The sequence below is a fragment of the Ammodytes marinus genome (assembly GCF_949987685.1).
Source record: "Ammodytes marinus genome assembly, chromosome: 19".
Classification (NCBI taxonomy): Eukaryota; Metazoa; Chordata; class Actinopteri; order Uranoscopiformes; family Ammodytidae; genus Ammodytes; species Ammodytes marinus.
The window spans coordinates 6,814,142-6,828,397 of NC_137223.1; the positions used below are offsets into that span (position 1 = coordinate 6,814,142).

Consider the following 14,256-nt stretch of genomic DNA (forward strand, 5'->3'; position numbering starts at 1 on the left):
TGTGTTTATTTCTCTAGAATCTGAGCCTGGTTGAAGGTGGTTGCCGTAGCAATCTCAGAAAGCAGATCCAAATAGCACACCTCTTTGGGGTACCTGTCGTGGTTGCGCTCAATGTTTTCAAGTAAGTTTCATGCACACACACACACACATCCACAGAAACATAACCCAACTTCAGTCACCAACTCACAATAATTATACCGACAGTTAATAGACTTAAAGGCATACTAAGCGATCTCCAGCACTAACAATGGACAGGTGGTGAGTAGATATTACCTGATTTTGACCAAGTGTTCTAGATTACAATCGCTTAGTATGCCTTTTAAAATTAATAATATGATATAGTCTATGCATTGCCCATAAAGAGAACCATTTGTGTGTAGCTAATTCTGTCTCTAAATGCATACAGTGTTGAGTTGTTATGGCCACCAAGCTCTGCTTAAAAACATGTCCCTTGATGATCCTTTAGGACAGACACCCAGGCAGAGATTGACCTTGTGTGCCAGGTAGCAAAGGAGTGTGGAGCATCTGACGCTGTGCCATGTCACCACTGGGCGCAGGGCGGGCGAGGGTCCATAGAGATGGCCAAAGCAGTGAATGAGGCTGCCACCAGATCCAGTGACTTCCAGTTCCTGTACAACATAGAGGTGAGAGAAGATGGCTGGGAAATCGGTATTTTTTTCTTTTTGTTTCCTAATTGATCATAATTAAAGATTTTCTCTACATATGTTTTTAAGACCTAGAAATACACAGCTTGAATAATATCATGAGTCGGATATACATTTTTACTAGAAAAAAGGAGTTGTCTACCACTTGGAGAAAATAATAAATAAATAACCAGCAATTCAGATGCAGGCCACCCTTAACTAAACGTCAGCAAAAACAGCCATAACGTCCTGTGATGTGAGAGTAGTTTACACAAGTTCTCACCATAGTACAGGTAATTGAAACTAATGTCTGAAAGCATGAAATACGATCAGTATAGTCTGATTCCCTGCTAATCAATCAGCTGATTGCTATTACATTAGCCGCAACCTCTCTTCAAGGAACCAATATGAGGTAAGGTCGCCTCACTTTGGCTGTTTTAAAAAGCCTGTTTTCAGGTTTCCTCATAACGATTTCTATCCCTAACTTAGAAAGAAAACACAGGGAGAATACTTACTCATTAGCTGTTCCAGCCTTTCAGTATTGGATACTTTCTGTTTGCTGTTAATTATGATATTGTCTTCGGGAAAGCAGCCAGAGAATGTGGAGGGAAAAAATAAATAAAATTAAAACATCAGCTGGTTTGAGTTAGGCAGTTTGGGAAGTTGTGACTTAAATTAACTGATCCTGTTACAGTGTGTGTGTGTGTGTGTGTGTGTGTGTGTGTGTGTGTGTGTGTGTGTGTGTGTGTGTGTGTGTGTGTGTGTGTGTGTGTGTGTGTGTGTGTGTGTGTGTGTGTGTGTGTGTGTGTGTGTGTGTGTGTGTGTGTGTGTGTGAATAGTCCAGCAATAGGAGTACAATCGGTCCAGTACAATGAGCTAATTAATACATCAAATATTCATTCACTACATTATTCCAAGTTGACAATGGTATATAGGTTAGGTAGGGGTTACTGCCAACCCTAGGATAGGACTCTTTTGGTGGAGCAGATGGGCAGGGTAATCCCTGTGTTTACCCCGTGAAACCCAGTCTGTCTGGAGGCTAAAGGAGGAGCCAGCAGGGCGTGGTGCAGACAGCAGCAGGCCATTGGGATGGACTGTAGGGTAGAGCAGAACTTCAGGTGGCAATTTGCTGTGGGGCACTGGGTTAAACATCCCGGAGCGGAAGAGAAAACCATGTTCGCAGCACTCACGCTAGTGGAAAAAACATTGATGTGCCTGATTGATTAATTGAATGTTCTTCTTAAAGAGATCTAAAAGTGTGTTATTGTCAAGACTCCAGGCAACGTCATAGGCATAGTATGTTGCTTGTGAAAACAGCCACACATGACACTTTCAATACAAACCAGCACGGCATCAGTAGGAAAGCACATAGATGCACAGAAAACCTGCAATTTTTTATTTATTTTTGTTATGTGTCGGCGGCTGTTCATTGACTGAAACACCTGTCAGGTGATAGCACAGGTTTCTGTGGTGTTATGGTTACCACAAAGGACATCTACAATGTCACTGATCCTCAGTTCTTTCTCTGTAAAGATATTTGCTTCTACTATATTCATTGACCAGCTGCAGCTTCAGTGATTTCAGGTGTAGGATCAAGGGGTTATACATGTTATACATTCGAATGGTTAATATGTAGTCCATGTTTTCGACTGCGGGGAAAGCAGAGGAGAACAAAAGAAGGCAGTATCTGGTAAAAGTCGAACGATAACAGACAAACATGTTTAAATGAATTCATTCTTCTTGAAAACCTTGACGTCATGGGGGATGTGTCTTCACCAAATCTAATTCCCTTTGACTGGAGTGCTCATGTGTTTCCACCTGTGTCTGATGTCCTGTCTTTTTTTCCCATAGATGCCAATAGTGGAGAAGATCAGAACAATCGCCCAAAAGGTTTATGGAGCTGATGACATTGAGCTGTCCCCAGACGCCGAGGCCAAGATAGATTACTACAACCAACAGGTGAGATCACTGCGGCTGCAATAACAGCTGACTCGCTCACTGACAGGACTCAAGCTGTTCATCTCCATTGTGTGTTCACTTTGTCTTTTAACACACACACACACACACACACACACACACACACACACACACACACACACACACACACACACTAACCACTTTTTCTATTTATTGTTTTACCTTTAACCAGGGCTATAGTTCATTGCCCATCTGCATGGCTAAGACTCATCTGTCCCTGTCCCACATGCCTGACAAGAAGGGTGCACCCACTGGATTCGTTTTGCCAATCAGAGATGTCCGTGCTAGCATTGGAGCTGGCTTCATTCTTCCACTAGTGGGAACAGTAAGTACTGTTAGTCTGTTTAGAACAGCAGGCCCAATGCAATCTTCAGTATCTGTGTCTTAAAGCTCACAGTAACAGAGCTTTTATAGGTTTAATAAGTGACTCAACACACCTGTATAGATGTGACGAGCGTATATGCTTTCATTTATTGTACATCTAATGAGTTTGTGCCCTCACTCTCTCTGTTTATGACTTGGTAGAAACTTTATGTCCATAACCCCTTGGCGTGACAGTTCAGTTGCTGACTACCCACAGGGGACCGCTCGTCCTGTATCCATTTTCTCCACATCCCTCTTCCTTCCCTCCCCTAAGTTTGTCTTTTTCAATGAGGTTTATATTTGGGTCCTGTGTTCCCTGCTGACAGCCATATTACTGAGCTGGCTAGAGCTGAGCTGGATGGAGCCTCTTGGTTGATGATAGGCCGGGCAGGAAGGAAGCGGCCTTCCTGAGCGTTTTGCCTCCTGCTGTTTCACCAGTGTGGCCTGAGGGCCCGGCTTTGATAAGCTTGAGGTGGAGGTGTCAAACGCCGGGCATAAATGGGAATGCATGGCAGCGTCTTGGTGTGGCGTCAGTCTCCCAACCTCGCCTTTGATCTGCAGTGGCCCGCGGAGCCACTGGCACGTTGACAACCCTTGAACTTTGACTCCGAACCCAAAGGACGTCTCCAAATTGCTCTTTGAACACTTTGGCTGAGCTGCCGTCTGCCAAAATGATCGTGGATTGAATTTTCTCAATTACAGGGAGCTGAAGTTCCACCCACACGTTCTTTTAACAAGCTTTCAGCCAGACAACAATTTATAATATAGGCATTCAATTAGAATGAAAATGTCCTCACTCACTGTAGAAGATTTACCAAAGGCTGTGTCAAAAGAAACCCTCTTGTAGGAAATGAGTTGGGGCGAGGCAAGTGGAACAGAGGCTAGCATGTAAAGAAGGCAGTACTGAGAAGCTACATGTTCTCTGTGATTGGATGAACTTTTAAGCAAGCAAATATTTGAGTTAATTTGGATTAATAGTGTGCTTTTTGATCATAGCAAACACAGCTGGCTCATAACATATGCATCTTTAGCTTTTCTTTTATTCCAAAAAAATCTGTCTAAACATTCACAAACTCTCAGATAACACAAGATCTCACCAAGAAAAACTCCTGAGGCGGTGAGGGCGTGAGAGTGAGAGGGAGGGGAAGGTTTGGAGGGGGGGGGGGGGGGTAAGGGGTCTTTACAGGGTGAAGAATCAGGAAGGGGCTGATGTCATTCTTCAGATATGTGAGGGAGGGGTCACCAGCAGAACAATAGATCTCTGTAGAGTTCATATCCCATTAGAGCTGCCTCCACTGAACCACTAAAGCCCCCAACTGTTCACATTCATAGAAACCTCCCTCCTTGGCCGGTTAATGAGTAACAACTTGTAGATTGATTCAAGGGCTGTGATTAAATCTATGAAAGAGTGCACATGAGATGAAAGTAGAACAGGATTTATTTTGGTTAACTATGGTCAGATTATTGAGCCAAAAGCCAACAAGCTCGGTAAACCAAGCCAGTGTTTAATCTTTTAAGCATGACTCATGCTTCAGCTGTAGTTCTTGATACAGTTACTGTTAAACTGATGCAGAGATCGATAAACAAGTTTCACAGCATAACAATACTCCTACTCACATTTGAAGGTATGTCCCTGTGCATCATCCCAACAATCCAAGTTCAATCTTGACCGATGAACTCTAGTCATTGTAACTCCACCTGTCTGGTCACTGGCTCATTTTATTCAATCTTCTCTCAGCCAAGAATGCAACTTCAGCCAACATCCTCCCATAAGGAGACTTTTTATTAAATATTTACTCCCACACCTATTCCAACATTTCTCCCTCTTAATTGTCTATTAATCCTAATCTGCACAGTTTGCTTTTGAATTCAATTTGATGAACTTCTCAATCCTCTTCTGTAGCAGTGGTGCTGTTGTTGTCCGAGTCTCGTCTCCAGAATGGGTGGGGGGTGGAAACCAGCTATGTTGTCTCCTCTTGGGTTTTCCCTGACAAAGACACATTGTGTGTGTTGTGTGTATTTGCGAGTGCCAACTTGTTCTCAGGCTGGAGAGGAGGACCAGCCGAACAGCACATCCTTTGTTGGCTTGCTTCATAACCTTGACACTTTGTCTTTAAGTGTTCGCATCTTTTGATATTTAAATGTGCAGCCTGATACTCCATACCTCTAGCTTCTAAATGAATCACTTTAAAACGGTTTTATTTATTTATTTTGTTTTCTTAATTTTTCTTCGTGAGTTTAGAGCCATATGGTCCTGTGATGTGAGAGTTGTTTACACAAGTTCTCACCGTAGTACGGGCAATTAAAGCTAATGTCTGTGGACTTCAGTCCATGATTAGAATCATGAAATACAATCAGTATAGTCCAATTCCCTGCTAATCAATCAGCTGATTGCTATTACATAAGCCGCAACTTCTTATCAACAAACCAATATGAGGTAATGTGGCCTCACTTTCGCCATTTAAATAAAGTTACTATAGTTAATTTCTCGCTCTGTTTTTAAATACACATGCTTGTGCAACAACAGAGGGTTTCATGCTAACACAAAGCAATAGGTTTTGCTTCAATTATTACAGAATCGCATAACATTGTCAATGGGCAATTAAAGTGAATAATTCTTCCCATTTTATGAAGTCATAGTGACATCATGCAATGCTTTTTAAACATTGTGAGGTCACAACTAAAATAGGCCCAGAGAGATAACTCATATCTTCACGGCTCTTAATGCAATCCATTAGAATAAAATGAGATGCATTGATTTTGAATTTCTTTAGACTTGCTCATAGTCTGAGTCATCTGTGGTCGGAGCCTTATCGACGGACGGTGTCAGAACAGCGTCATGTTACAGCAGTCACTGTTGGCATCAGACCAGCCAACGAGACGAGTGACTCTCCTGTCAGATTGTGTAAGCGTGTACTCTTCGTTTTGTTTGTCCCTCGGTTTACTCGAAAAGACGCGTTTCCTCAGACAGGAAATTGGCTGGTCACTTCCCTCTGTCTCATTTCCACTAATGGGCTCATAAAACAGGCCATGGGTCAGAACGAGGGGCAGGCACGCAAAGAATGTCGCTCTCTGTCTAATGAGCGAGATAATTTACTTTTTCAGCTTTGATTGGACGATGCTGCCGGCTTTGAGGAGAGGAAACGGCTATTATAAGTCTGACCGTTGCCTTGGAACAAATCAACTGTGCAAACCAATTCCTCCTTTTTTATCTGCCATGCAAAAAAAATGAAGTTACACGTTTATTGACTTGATTGGTGTTGGCACCTAACCGTACACTGTTTAACGTAGTGCTTCCTGTCAATATCTGTCCTTGTTGTGCTTCCTTTCACATGCTCTCCTGTTCATGTGAGAGATTTCATTTGGAAGAATGTTATCAGGGTCAGGTCAGGGTAAACTTTATTGTCCTGTTAAGGAAATTTGTCTTGGGCATTGTGCTACATTTTGCTTAACCAGTAGACAACAACAATATGACACAGTAAAAACACAGTAAAACCTTGGCCTACACATTGGACAAAGCTAAAACAACAAGAACATCACATGTTATCATATAGTTTTCCTCTTATTGAATCTGTCTTAATAGAACTGCTTGTGTCTCTCCCTGATAGATGCTGGCTATCAGCTGATCATGGTACACTGTAAATCACTTGTAGTCCCTTGAATAATCTTTCTGTTACTCTTGAGCTAAACTCTCTATAGATAACCTTTTTCGGTTCTTGCACTATTTCAGATACAAAATGCTGCTTCTTTAAGCTTCTTATTGGACAAATGAAATCTCAATGTGATTATGAGTTCAGTTTCTCCATAACCCCCTTCTTCTGGACGTTACCCTTGATCAGTCAGAATGATAGTAAATATTACCACTATAACTTGGTATATAGCTTCCTAACTTTAGCTCACATTTGTGAGGTAGCTTCTTGTTATCTATATTCTGACGATGGTGGGAACAAAGCAACCATTGTCAGTGGCTAAATTCATCACTGCCAAAGTGTAGGTTGTCAACATGTTGATCATCTGTCTGCCCAGAGTTAAATGAGTCTAGATTATAGTCATTAAACCTGTAACTGTTGATCATTTAGGTTTGATACCAAGTGTGTTTGGATTGTCTGCTGGGAAAGAACAGCTGTGTTGTGGCAAAGGCTTTAATATGATGTTTGAGTTATTATCTAGATTGTAAGTTTACCTTTTTATTTGGTTCTGTTGTCACTGGCATTTGATTAGAGCTCCCTGTTTAAAAACGAGCTAAATATATGAATAAGAGTAGCTGCATCGTCTTGCTAACAGTTTCTGTATTTATTTACAATATTTAGATAAAAAAAAAAAAAAAAAAAAAAAAAAAAAAAAAAAAATTGACATGTTTTCTTTTTGTGTCTTGCATATTTAAATTGAAAAAGTTGAATTTTTTTTTTTTTTAAATATATAGAAAAAATATAAATGTTCAGCCAATCCAAGAACCCAAACCAATATCTACATACTGTATGTTTGAGAAGGAAAAGTATTCCCAGCACGAGTCTTTTTCTGTTTATTTTTCTCACCCGTTGTTTTGTTGTGCCTCCCTCAGATGAGCACCATGCCCGGTCTCCCAACCCGTCCCTGTTTCTACGACATTGACGTTGACCCGGTCACAGAGGAGATCACTGGGCTCTTCTGAGCGTGCTCCAGTCAAAGACATCCATATAGGTATTTCTCTCTCTCTCTTTCTATCTCTCCTGTTCACATGGGCATACAATATTCCATATAAAATACCATCCCAGTCGTCTGTAGGAGCATCAATTGTATCGTTATATATTATTTAGAAGTATTCCTATTCTATATATAGTGTTACATGAGACTTCATTTCCTTCCTGGAGTGTTTAGATTACTACCTCACTCACTCGGTGCCAAGGCTGCAGTCTGTGAAACTACGTTCTTCTCTCACTTATACACAATTAAAATCCACCGTTCTGTTCCCAGGGTCCTACACTCCACGTCTGCACCATCAGACTCATCCATCCCGCCTGCCATTAACAGGAAACGCTTTCTTACTCTTCCAAGAAGCCGAAACACTCCCCCCTTCAAAGCAAAATGTCCTGGGGAAGAAAAAAAAAGATAACTGAAGCGACCTAATGCTGTATTTACATAACTGTGTAAAATGCCAAAGCTAACCTGCGCCATATCGTATATGCTGTATTTGATCTCTCTGTATGATGTATTTTGTGTATGGAAGAGTCGGTTTAAGTCTTAAAAAAAATGTTTAACGTTACTTTATGTTCTATTTTTCATATATTTCTAATTCCCTTTTCTTGTGGAAAAAAATAACTCAAGTGTAATTTTTTTTATACATATCTTGTAGCTGAAACGGGTACAGCTTGTGTATTTATTATCTCAATTGCTGTTGTACGCACAAATAACACTGGTGGTGTTTACATAAGCTAAAGTATCCTAACCTGAACGATGCTGCTGGATGTCCAGATTGCCTTTCTTCCTGTTAGTTCACTATATGTTACAGCTGGAATCATCATTTCAAAGCCATCCGTTGCCTAATCTTTGTTTTTGTGTGATGGAAAAAAAAGCTATTTATATATCCAGCTGGAGAATTAAATAGTCTTAACAGAAGCCATCATCAGTTAAGGTACTTGTATGGCCTAAAGAAAAACCTTTCAGCTCATTAAATATATTTACATTAACGTTTATAATTGTTAAAGGGCTATTTCATCGGTGGGAATATGAAGGTGTATTGAATTCTGAGATCCTATGTAGTATAAATGTGCAAAAAAAATGGTCTCACTGTCTAACATCACAGAAAGAGAAATGTAGGGTTAGACAGTGAGACCATAAAACACTCTTTCTGCCTTTTCTCAGGCTAGGATGAACCAATTTCATTTGCACATTTATACTACATAGGATCTCAGAATTCAATACACTTTCATATTCCCACCGGTGAAATAGGCCTTTAAATGATTTCAGCGGAGGTCGTCCAACTCCTACCGATTTATTTTTCATACTCATTGTTGCTGGTTTGCATTGGATAACAATGCGATTAACAATCCATTGTCTGTATGTCCTAACTTAATGTATTCTTGTTCTCATTTGACAACAGTTGTATGTTAAACATTCTGGTGTTCAGACATCAAAACTCAGTGTGCCTTTTTAAATAAACCTTTTTATTGACTCCAGAACTGTGTGTTTGTGTTTTCATTTGCGGCAGTTGACTGCTGGCTCTGCCCATCTGTTTGGACACGTGCATGGTTCTCCAAGGACATGCTTCAACACAAACTTATTTTTCTTTCCTTTTCCTCTCTCACGCCCCTTATATTACAAAACTTCATGACTTCAACTTAATTTTCTTTTTGTTGGTACCTTTGCTCCCACAGGGGGTGGTTCCTGTGTTGGAAGCGTGCCTGAAAGCCTACGATCAGGCCCCCTAGCAGCACCCCAGGGTGCAGTATCTGTCATTATGAGATGTTTGGGTTTGCAACATGGAGCCAACATACATGTGTGTGCCTGTCATAGCTGGTATTCCACACCTGCTAGGTCTGTTATTCTCTGTGTTCACCAGGCAGGATCTGGCACTTAAAGTACAGTCACGGCTGCAGGAATGCTCTCATTTATACAGTAGTACTCCTTCAACTCTGTGTATGTGTGTGTAAGAGAGACACTGACTGAACCCTCTTGTTTTGAGCTGATGACAGATTTGGATTTGAAGACACAGTGTTGATGAGGAGGGGGCTTCGTCATTGCGTTGTAATGCGCTGGAAAAATTCCCGCTCTGTCAAGTTGGAGTTCTTTATGTTGAACTTCTAACTTGATCTTCTGAAGACTGAAGTTGTTTAAGCTCTCATCTTTAAGCACTCATATTTGAAAGGCTGAAGTTAATCTTCAGTACCAAGGACAGGTCCCTTTTGAATGTCGCTGTGAGATTTACTCAACAGTTGCTGGAAAATGGGCTCATAGGATCCAAGACAGGCATCTGCCCCTGGGCCTCAGACCTCAAGGGGCCCGAGATTCTCACATTTACTGTTTGTGTCAGTTGCCATCTGTTAATTTAATTTGATTATTTGTATATTTCCGCTACTAAGGTACAATATCTTTATTTAGAAAAGTGTTGCCCTGTCTATGTTGTTCAAACGGTGCATTTTTCTTTAAAATAGATGATAAAATTATCACAAACTAAGTGACCTACAGAAAATCTGTAGCCAATTAGTGTATTTCAGTACAGCAGCTTGGGGTGCTTTCTGGATATTTGTGGAAAATCTAAAGAAAACTACCGTCTATATTGTGTTCAGTGGCCTGTACTGTATTTTTCAATCAGTCCGTTAGTCATTCAGATCATCAGGTGATGCTCCTGATTAAAAAAAAAAAAAGAACGTTACATTTCTGTTAAAGCTCAGTCTTTTGGGGAGTTTAAAAAAAAACGTATATGTCTCACACATTCCTGCCTTTTAAAGAGACCCCTTTGGGTGTGATAACTATTAGCTATATATGCATTGCGTAACTGTTGGACTGCTTTACATGTTAAGAGTCCAGTCGAAAGGTGTTTAATATCCATTTCGGAGAGAAATATGTTTAATACTCAGCATTTCAGGGAAAAAAAATACAGGTTTTGAATCCTGTGTCTTCTAGTAACGTCTGTTTTACATCACTGCTCGTTACAATGTATGAATGTGTCAACCCCCTGCCCTGCTCAGTGCCCACGCCAGACATCAACCCTCAGGGCCGCATTCTTCAGCTCACCCTGTCTGAAAAACACAACACTTCCCACCATTTCACTGTTGCACTTCTTTCTTTCTTTTTTTTATGCATTCCATGTATCAACTGAGAGTCCTGTGGGAATATGTCAGAAATTTCTTGTGTAGATACTTATAGTCTATCAGCATATTTGCAGGCTGCAGATGATGTGGCGATATCTCTCATGCTAAAAGCTTGGAGATTGGCCAATGCTGCTTACAGTTCACACAAAAGGTACATTTGATTGTACAATGATCTGTGGTTTAATTGGCTGTTGCTTCACAAATGTCTTTGTATCATCTTCTTATATTTAGGCAAACACGATTGATCTTTTTCACAACTGAGTTTACGCTGGTCTGTATTTTAATGTCTACAGAAGACAATAAGCAGATCGTAAATGGACAACGTGGATCCCCATTTCCCTTAAGGAGGAGAACAAAGACAGCAAGTGTGAAAGAGAGAGACAGTATTTATTTGTGAGTGTGACTAAACCCTCCCTCTCGTAAATGTGTGCCTTTAATGTGGCTCTACATTACTGTTTTATTGAGCGGAGGCCATGACATATATCCGCCAAGGCTTTCACTTTAATGAGAACCCCCTCCCCCACCTTGCTCCACTCCTCCACCACCACCCCCTTCCAGATGACATCAGCGTTTCTGCTGAAAGGCTGAAGGTCATTGACGAACACATCTATCTACATGGACTCTAATGTAATGTTACTGTAATGAGCTTCTCTGCTCTGGTTTACTCTGTCATGGAGGACAAGTGTTGGAAATAATTCTATAATTTTAAAGAAGAGCAGCCTGCATTCTTCCTGAATCATGCATCAATATGCTATTTAGTCTGTCTGAGGTCATTTTATGCCACAAAGAAGATGAGAACATTTGAGCAGTTTAACCACAGAACTGTACTCAGTGAAAACTGTTAGAGGGAACTAGGTGTCAGTTCTGTCAACTATGATTTAAATTTCCCTGAACAAGTTGCAGGGTGCAGTAGCTCTTTTTAAGGTGTGCACATTTTTGGTTTTACATTTTTATTAAATGAAATCTTGGATTTAAGTTCTGCTGTCACATTTGACAAAGATATGTTATTGTCATTATGTTCCGAGAGAGGCTTATTTTACTGAATTATACCAACTCAATGAATAACACAAATCTTACTCCTCATGGGTCCATCACGTAAACCAAAGTTGCTTTTTGCTTTAAAATGTACAGAAACTCAAACTGGGTCTTTTTGGATGCTACATAGAAATACTGTATGAGCAGTTAAGATCTGAGGCTTCCAATCTTTTTAAGACCTTGGCTACATCGGCAGAAAATAAATAAATTCTGTTTGTGTTCATTCTTGCACCCCCTTTGGACAAAAGCGGTAGTGTTTTTACTACACCAGCTGTAGTTCCTTGGTGAGCGTGCACATGGCAAAGGCATTAAGAAAAACTATTATCAAATTAGCATTCTTTGCACTGATGGTCTTGTTTGCTGTAACATGTAATGTATGATCATCAGAGGAAAAATTTGACTGTCTCAGAAATATAAAAAAAAAATCGTAGCAACTTTAAATCTGATGGCATCCGGTAAATTAAATTTTCATTCATTCATTTTAAGATGTCAAAAAACTGTTATCGATGGAAAAACTCAACCTGCACGACACCAATTTAAAAGAGGTTGTCATCCTAATAGATTTGCAGTTTCTTGCATTGTTTGGGGGAAAGAATATGTACAAAGAATGGGATAAGAAATATAACCTTTAAAGGAATACCCCTTTGCAAAAAAAAAAAATAGGAAAACTCAACTCATTTGATTACTCGGAACCTGTGTGGAAGTATTTTTCGATGAGTCTTAAAACAATCTGGAAATAAAGCTGCAGTATAGCCATGAAGAGTTGTTTGTTTGTCTCCCGGCTCAGATAATTTCCCATGTTAAGATTGATGGACTAATACACTAACAAGGTAACTCGGGAAAATAGTGCAGAACAGAGAGTTCTTTGTGACGTGAACTCATTGACTCCATGCATCCGACATACTGTACACACTTACCATGTGTCGGTGATAAATGTGACCTGATGAAGTTACATTTTATTCAATTAAATCTACATGTGACTCTGACGACCTTCTAATCAACATGGGGGTTTGACAGGAAGCTTTAATGACACCAAAACTAGTTTGCAGTAAAATGGCTGAAAGAGAAATAGCTTATGAAATAGCCTATGTTACAGAAAATTGACAGAGAATTCCAATTGAGTTTTGCATCTGTAGTTTCTGCGGCAGTATGACCAGATACAGAACAATAGAGTGCATATGAACAAGCAGTATGTATAAATAAAATGAAATAAGGTTAAAAGTTCAAATTCATTATTTCTGTTTAGGCTAAGCCTATAGGCCTACTACATAAATGTACTTGAAAAGAGTTTGAAGTAAGTCGTTTGGGCCAAGTGTATGTCATTACAATTTGCCTTGCAGTCCTATATCTGAAAGCAGCAATGGATCCCTTGAAAGGCTCTATATACAGTTGTTGTTATCATTATTTTTTACCATCTGTTCATAGGATATTGATCTTCTCCATATCTACATGCAAGAGCAGCAATCATTTCATTTTATGCAATTCCTAGGTGAAAGTAATACTTGTGTTGCTGAGTTCTCTCCATTATAATGAACCACTTAAGGGCTGAGAGGTGTTTTTATCTTGTGCAAACACAAACTAACTTGTTTGAACAAGATAAAAGCTATCACCTTTCAGGAACTTTGGGGCTCCACAGTCCACACCATTAGTGACTGTGTAAATAAAGTGGTAAGAGATGCTCAAAAATCTTCATTAAATTATGTTTTGCGCACAAGATTTAAAATAAAATCAGTTATCCGGCTTGAGGGGCTCCATAGATATCGTTCTTTTTGTTCCAAGTATTTTTCATCTTTTTCAGGTTGCTGCCTAAGTTACCCATAATGCACCGAAACTGCCACAATTGGGTTGGAGATTCTGATTTGTGATGCTAGAAGAGGCTCAAATTTAGCCTCGGGCCGCCAGCCTCAAGCAGAGATGAGAAGAGCAGGCTGCAAAGGTCTGGTAAGCTATAGTGCTTCTTTCGGTAACTACTCACTAACAAATCATTTTCATTTTTGAAACTTGTTGTCCTTACCCTAAGACCTGTAAACAGACTTTGATGTGTAAAACCAGTGGAGTTCCCCTATTCATTCTTCTTAAGTATCAAGATGTTGAGGGCTATTTGGAAGACCTTTCAACTCTTAGGCCTAATAGCCTAGCTAAAAGTGTTAAGTATTTCTTAATGTTAAGTCTGCTCAAGCAGGCCTATATCACTGTCACAGCAGTGTTTTCAGGTGACATGCGTGTCTAGGTGGTCATAGGCCTGTATCAAGTGTAAAAAGGAGCCAAGTCCTACATTTTGTGGCTTGAAGCTGTATTTGTCAATATTTGTAAACAGTGGCTCGAGTGATGTGGTAGTTACCAGAACAATGAATACATTATTCATTAAGCTCACAGCTCTGCTTAAAGCTCCCATATTATACACTTTTCGGTACTATTATACACCATATTATATGGTCTTAGTGGTC

At 40.0% G+C, this 14,256-nt stretch overlaps 1 protein-coding gene across 1 annotated transcript in view; it reads left to right on the forward strand.

Moving 5' to 3' along the window:
- Nucleotides 1-9,132, forward strand: part of mthfd1l (methylenetetrahydrofolate dehydrogenase (NADP+ dependent) 1 like) — a 44,255-nt gene extending 35,123 nt beyond the window's left edge. The window contains exons 23-28 of the mRNA XM_080047683.1: nucleotides 18-121; nucleotides 467-644; nucleotides 2,496-2,603; nucleotides 2,794-2,946; nucleotides 7,546-7,664; nucleotides 7,938-9,132. Coding sequence (XP_079903809.1) covers nucleotides 18-121; nucleotides 467-644; nucleotides 2,496-2,603; nucleotides 2,794-2,946; nucleotides 7,546-7,635 — 633 coding nt within the window. The 3' untranslated portion in view covers nucleotides 7,636-7,664; nucleotides 7,938-9,132. The remainder of the gene's footprint in view (nucleotides 1-17; nucleotides 122-466; nucleotides 645-2,495; nucleotides 2,604-2,793; nucleotides 2,947-7,545; nucleotides 7,665-7,937) is intronic.
- The last annotated feature ends 5,124 nt before the right edge of the window (nucleotides 9,133-14,256 follow it).